Source organism: Pogonomyrmex barbatus, unplaced genomic scaffold (genome assembly GCF_055798465.1).
Source record: "Pogonomyrmex barbatus isolate J1 unplaced genomic scaffold, ASM5579846v1 scaffold13, whole genome shotgun sequence".
Lineage (NCBI taxonomy): Eukaryota > Metazoa > Arthropoda > Insecta > Hymenoptera > Formicidae > Pogonomyrmex > Pogonomyrmex barbatus.
The window spans coordinates 3856585-3863235 of record NW_028297109.1 but is presented as its reverse complement, the minus strand read 5'-3'; the positions used below and the strand labels follow the sequence as shown (position 1 = coordinate 3863235).

General features: G+C 33.3%; 2 protein-coding genes across 4 annotated transcripts; one reads left to right on the top strand and one right to left on the bottom strand.

Moving 5' to 3' along the window:
* The first annotated feature begins 19 nt into the window (after positions 1-19).
* On the top strand, positions 20-4358 carry LOC105422005 (uncharacterized). Of its 3 annotated transcripts, none has more exons than XM_089072372.1 (12): positions 20-157; positions 286-380; positions 471-625; positions 726-856; positions 927-1062; positions 1143-1524; positions 1638-2173; positions 2384-2756; positions 2859-3187; positions 3274-3508; positions 3611-3954; positions 4049-4358. In XM_089072372.1, exons 1-12 carry the CDS (start codon positions 79-81, stop codon positions 4263-4265), a joined length of 3012 nt encoding a protein of 1003 aa, XP_088928498.1. In that variant the 5' UTR covers positions 20-78; the 3' UTR covers positions 4266-4358. The 3 variants fall into 3 exon arrangements, with proteins under 3 accessions (XP_088928498.1, XP_011629512.2, XP_088928499.1); XM_011631210.3 differs by having other exon boundaries at positions 4039-4197; XM_089072373.1 differs by having other exon boundaries at positions 3611-4050.
* LOC105422008 (uncharacterized) lies at positions 4257-6621 on the bottom strand. The gene is made up of 3 exons (XM_011631214.3): positions 6276-6621; positions 5443-5571; positions 4257-5359 (listed from the first exon to the last, which is right to left on the bottom strand). The coding sequence occupies exons 1-3, from the start codon at positions 6567-6569 to the stop codon at positions 5084-5086; spliced, it is 699 nt and encodes a 232-aa protein (XP_011629516.2). The 5' UTR covers positions 6570-6621; the 3' UTR covers positions 4257-5083.
* Between the last annotated feature and the right edge of the window lie 30 nt (positions 6622-6651).

Below are 6651 nucleotides of genomic sequence, written 5' to 3'. Positions count from 1 at the left end.
TCCGATGACATCTAGCGACGCGTCGACCTGATCCACTGTACCCGCAGCCACAGGCCGAACCCGGAGAGCGGAGCAGAGATGCAAGGCATCTGCGAGAACATTCGCACAGCGATCGAACACGGACGTACTGACATTATCAGGTCGCTTCTAGATGCATGTACGTATGCCAAAGAACTCATTTTCTTCTCGCTCCAAACATCACACGAATCTTTGATATGTTGATATCGAAAACAGATCGATTCTTACTTTTTCACTGTTTACATCATCGACTTTTCTGTGCCCTAGGTGAAAACGGTAATGCCACGGAAGGCATCACAAGAGACAAGATACTAAACCAACCGGTCTTGGAAGAAGGAACCTTTTTATCATATGCCTCAAAGGTTTGCAATATATTTCTCTGATTATATTCCTAGCATGATTCTCTTCAAATTTTTTTATATAGATATATAGATTATATCTTTTGTATTTAGACCAATCAGGTGGATATTGTGAGAACACTTTTGAATTGTGGTGCTGATCCAGCTGTACAGAATGCAAATGGACATAATGCAGTCGATGTTGCTTCGAGTGATGCAATACGACGTATTTATATAGAGGAATTGTTGAGGGCGACAGCTGCTTCTGAGTATGTAATATTTCAATAATTTTTTTTTTCAATTGCAAAAAATATTATGTGTAATTGTCTTAATCAGTATCATAAAATAATGGATATATATCTTTTTTAGAGTAGATAGAGTAGTGCAGCTACTAGATGCAGGATTAGATGTTAATTCGTGGGATTCACAGGGTAGTAAGAACACACCATTGCATTGGGCAGCATGTTATGGGAACAAAGATATTATTGCGTGTTTACTTGGTAATATATAAACAGATGCAATCGTTGATATCTAAAGATAACATTTTATCATATTAAAACCTTTATATAGATAAAGGAGCCGATGTAAATGCCGAAAATGGCTGTGGTGCAACACCATTGCACGATGCGGTAAATCGTGGCGACATTGCTATCTGCCAGGAGCTCTTGCAGGCTGGTGCAAATCCTCTTGTACGAGCTACTAAAGGGTAAGCGATCAATTAGACGAATATATTCTTCTTATGTATACAAACATAGGAATTCAAAGGAAAATATATTCTTTTTTCAGAACGTTTGCAGGAAAAACACCATACGAATTGTCGAGGAAAAAACAATCCTTACATTGTTTCCTTCAAAGATTTATATCGAATTTCATGATGAACGAAAACGAGACAATACACAGTCCCACTATGTCATATCCAGATACAAATTATTGTCAGAAAAGTCTCTCATGCAATATGAGCCAATTGTCAGTCGAATCTAACAAATCCACAGATCCGACATATGATGTGCCTTTGCGCGATGCAAGCAAAGAGAGCCCTAACAAATCTATCACTGATAAAGGGAGTATCTATAACTTGCTATGGCCACAACCAAAAACTGTAAACGAATTGAAAAATTTTACGGGCCCATTTATCGCTGGAAAAGAGCTTTTTATATCAATAATCCAGGTAGATACATGTTAATATTCCTTTCTTCAAATTTTCCTTCAAAAATCTGAATCTTTAAACTATTCTCTCGATTTTATTTATAATTTTTCACTGAGCATAAAAATTATTTTTAGGGCACTGAATCTGTGCATAAAATATTAGACGTGTGGGAAATTAGCAGAACTCATCTGCTGGAATTGGGTCATGATGTAAAAATTGGAGAAGTACAACCCAGTTGCGGCAAGTTGCTCAACGATAACATGATAGAATGCGTCGTGAATAAAAATTTATTTAACATTGTGGATAGCTATCAATTACACATTACACATAATTCTATCAAAGTGAACGCTGGAAGCCTAGCAGGACTTCATTACGCGGTTTGCACATTCGTGCAGATTCTACGTTTGAGTAAGAATCAGAGTAGATCGGAAGTGTGCGAAATAGAGCCTGTTTTTATAAAAGATGAGCCACGATTCGCGCATCGTGGTATATTGCTGGATATTTCGCCTAGAGGACGAGTACCGACCTTAGAATATCTTTTACACATTATTGATCTACTCTCGTCATTTAAAATCTCGCATTTACATCTCTACTCCAGACTCGTACAAAATTGTGATTGGCAACTTTGCTATTCAAAGTCTGAGATGGTGACTCTAGACAGATATTGCAGGTACATTTATAATTCAAATAAAACATGAGATTTTCTATGAAGCATTATTTGTATTACCGCTCTTTTATTATCTTAATTTCTTTTTGATAATTATAGCTGTGTATCTCTTTATTTGTTATATAATCAATATTTTAAATGAAGATAGATTTTTATCTTATATAATATTTGAAAATAATATTATAATTATAATTATAATATTAATTTTTTCAGAGATCGCCATCTAGAGATAGTTCCAACGTTGGACGTAGATTCCAATGTTGGCCAACATCACTTGATGCATATGTGGCCTATCTTTCAAGACTTGCTTGCAGTATTCCCTAGTTTAAATTATGTTCATGTAGGTCCGCGATTAACTACCTTATTAGTGCAAGCTGATAGTTTTGACTTGAGCGTATCCGTCAATGACACACTGGAAACGGACATGTCGGAAGTATTCAAATCTTACACGTGCCTTCAAGAACTCTGGCATATCCTCAACTTGAGCTCAAACACAACTCTGCTTTTATGTTCCAATAGTTTTCATTCCAAATCTGAGTTTCACAATGTTCCTACTAATATCATATTTGTTGAATATGGATTTCAGGTAATACTAAACTTCTTTTCATAATTTTTGATAATATACTTGCAAAGATAATCATTTCAGTGAAATTTATATCTATTTATTATATATTTTTGGCTGTTGCAGGCTGATTATGATTTCTCCGAATGGACAGAACCATTCAGAGTAGCGGGCGGTAATGTTTTACCAAGTTCTGGCACAGCTGGTTATAATAGTTTAGCAGGATGTCCAGCATCGACATATGCCAACACAAGAAACGCGATAAGAACCTCTCTGGAGCAAAACTCAATTGGTGTCGTTGTTGCACATTGGTCTGGGAGTCATCATCTTACACCACATCCTTTCGCATGGATTGGTTATTTAATAGCGGCTGGGTTAGCTTGGAATCCAACGACAGAAATAGATTTAGGACCTGATGATAATTATGATATTCCTGAATTAGCTGCGTCAGTTAGGTAACAATCATCATATAAAATTTATAATCCACATTGTACATTAGATAAGCTTCATGTTCACTGTATTTAGTAAAATTATTTTATAGGGAAAGATGTATCACGAAATTATTGGACATACACGTGTTTCAAGATTCGGAGTATAAAATCGGTAATGCGATATTAGAATTGGGGCGTCTAGACACGTTGGTGTTAACATTGAGTAAAAATCAAGCGGTCAAGGACTTACAACAGATACCAGATAATCGCGGTTCCACTTTGTACAGATTACTGACCGATCCAGATAACGTGAATTTGGAATATCTCTCAGCCGATCTCTTCGCTGTAAGTATATCTCTGTATTTGTAGATTTAAATCTTCAAAATGTATCTTAATATATACTCAAATATTTTGAATTATTTATTATTTGTTATTATTTATTTATAGAAAATGACAAAGCAAATCAAACGAATATCTCATTCCTTGTACGAGGCAAATTTATCTTCCAAGTTTGCGTCAATGGAAATACAGGAATTACAATTGACATCCGATCTGATGCTGACGGCTTGTAAAATTGGTCGAACATTGATTGGAGTCGGCGTGAATCCGAATAGCAATATGGGACTTGCTGTTATCAATCTAGGAGTATGTAATTTGCCGCCCACTTTCAGAACCGACATAGCGAACAAAATGTTGGCTCACATAGAGCAATATAAAGGTTCTTGGCTACAAAGACATTTTCCGCAGGGTCTTCAAAGTTCCTTGCTAGTTTTGACCAGCGCGTTGCATAGGTTTGTGCCGGAGACATAAATTTTTTTTTTTTTAAACACACAGGACTTTGTGCTAAAAAATGTACAAAATGCAAATGTCTAAAGACTTTTACAGGACATCTTTTAAACTTTTGTGTTGTACGGGATTTTATTCTATAAAAGGCTACAAATACATGCGGCAAGTGAGATATACGGAATTTCAAGAGGTATTCGAAAGGAAACTATCGAAAGCAATATGTATTATCTCTTACATGTTATCAAATAGCAATTGTTATATATTTGCTATGCTGTATTGTTTCTCGATGTCTGTAAATTTACAAAACTGCTTTTGAAAAACACTTTATTGAAGAAAATATAATTTTATGATAAAAACTATCAATTATAAAAAAAATGTTCGTTCTTATTAAATACATTTATTAATTACATTTATTGTCGTTATTGAACGCATAATAATTTTAGCACAGTATGGCTACATAATCAATCGCAAGTGATGTTTGTTTAAATATATTATCATATATATTATTTTTATATGGACGTATGTGCAAATGCAGAGTTGAAAAAATCTCTCTCTCTCTCTCTCTCTCTCTTTCTCTCTCGCGATGAGGTAATATATTTTTTTTATATTACTAACAAATTTGATAAAATTATAATATACTATCTTATATATCAGTAATATACAATTGATATATAATAAATAATATTAATCTATTATAATGAGTAATATCTTTGAGACAAATAACATTAAAACTTGTCATAATTATACAGTTTTGACAACATATCAACATTATTTGATTTAGACTATCTTGAAGGCGATAAGTTTAGAATCTTTATTTAAAAATCCTTTTCTTATATTCTAAAAAAAATATATATATATTGCATAAAAATTTTATATATATATATATTTTTTAATTTTTCGTGGTTATTTTTATTTTTTATTATTTAAAAAACTTTAATATTGCATAGAAAAATAGCTAAAACCATTCAATCAACTATTATTTCCATTTGTGAATTTGCTAGAGAATTTAGAATTGAACACAAAACAAATCTTTGTCAATTAAAGCTACCAATAGGCAATGTTCTAAGCGTATTCTAAAATATACACTAGACATTTGTAACATGTTTCTCAATATAAAATCCACGCTTAATGTGCTTACTTATATTCATTTACCAATATAGTATCACTACTCGCTATGAGATTGTTCCTCTTTTGTTCACTCCATCCACCCATTTCCAAATCTTGCTTACGAAACATTTCTCTTTCAAGTGCTTGTAGCCTATAAAACTCATTGATCTCGAACTGATACTTGGGCGCTGTTATGCCAAAGAAATTGGCCAGGCATTCGCCGATGTAATCACAACCGTCTAACATTTTAGAACTTAGCGATGTGGTTTGATACCATGCCCATGGTAACCAATTCATATTTTTCTACAACACAATTGTGTTATTATTTTATATTTTTATTGAATATGTATACATATATTATTTTAATTGATTTAATTAATAATTACAGTATCTATATGCGACATAGTCTTATTATTCTTTGGTGCATCAACCTCATCTTCTGATGAATATTCCTCCATTACACCATCCGAAAATTGCAACACTCTCTTTGGTTTTTTGCTCAATTTATGTTCACACTATATATCAACATTTATCATATTCACATTAGAATTAAATTACTAAAATTAATTAGTATAAATGTACAGTATATAAAATCCTTATATAAAAGAACCAATCATTTATTTCTGGAGAATTTTGATAAGTTTAGAGTTAAAAATTTAAATTGAATTAGATAAAAAATGTGTACCAAGTTTATTGAATTTTGTTCGCCTTAAGAAGAATCTTATCCAATCTTATCTCAAATTCTTATCTATTTAAAAACTTAATTATATTTTAATTACATAATAAACCTGAAACTTTCCTATGCAAGAATATAAGATATCTCATATAGATATCGGTTATCTATAGATCTATTCTTTAGCTATATGCTCGTACATTCAAAATGTAAAAGTGAGAAAAAAAGTTTTAGTATAGTGTAGTGTGATAATAAAGAATAGACTTTATATGGCTGTTCTTATGGAATGATATAGAATCAGCAATAAAATATAATAACAAACATCAGCAATAAAATATGATAATAGCTACGTATATATTTATCTTCTGATAAATCCTATATTTTTCAAGACATTGATCTCTATAGAATTTTGGATTTACAACGAAGGTTCGTTTGAATTATTTCCAGAATGAAATGAATCTCTCTTCGAAATGAGACGGTTGATTCATTCTGATTCTCAAGATAACGAAGAAGGTTAAATGAGGTATTCGACGATCGAGTGTTTACTTGCGTCTCGGCATCCGAATTTTCCTGCAAAATAACGTCGCTTGGATCACAGGCGTCACTCCTTTCTGATGCCATCGCCGGTCGAATTCTGCAGTAAACAAATTCTTTCGGACTGAAGCGTCGCGTTCTAATAATTCTGGACAGCGTGTAAAGCAGACCTCTCCTCGTCCTTCGCTTTCCAATCAGATGACTCATCGAACGGCGTCGAAAAACGGAAAATGGTCGCGATCCCATTGGCGGTTCTTTTGCCACGGCAGCTTTCGTCAGACCGTTTCTCACATTCGAAAATGTCATCGATTTTAGCGAAAATCTTCCACCTTTCTTCCCTTATTCACTTTTGCACATTGTGCATGCGCAATGTACATGGCTGCAATCG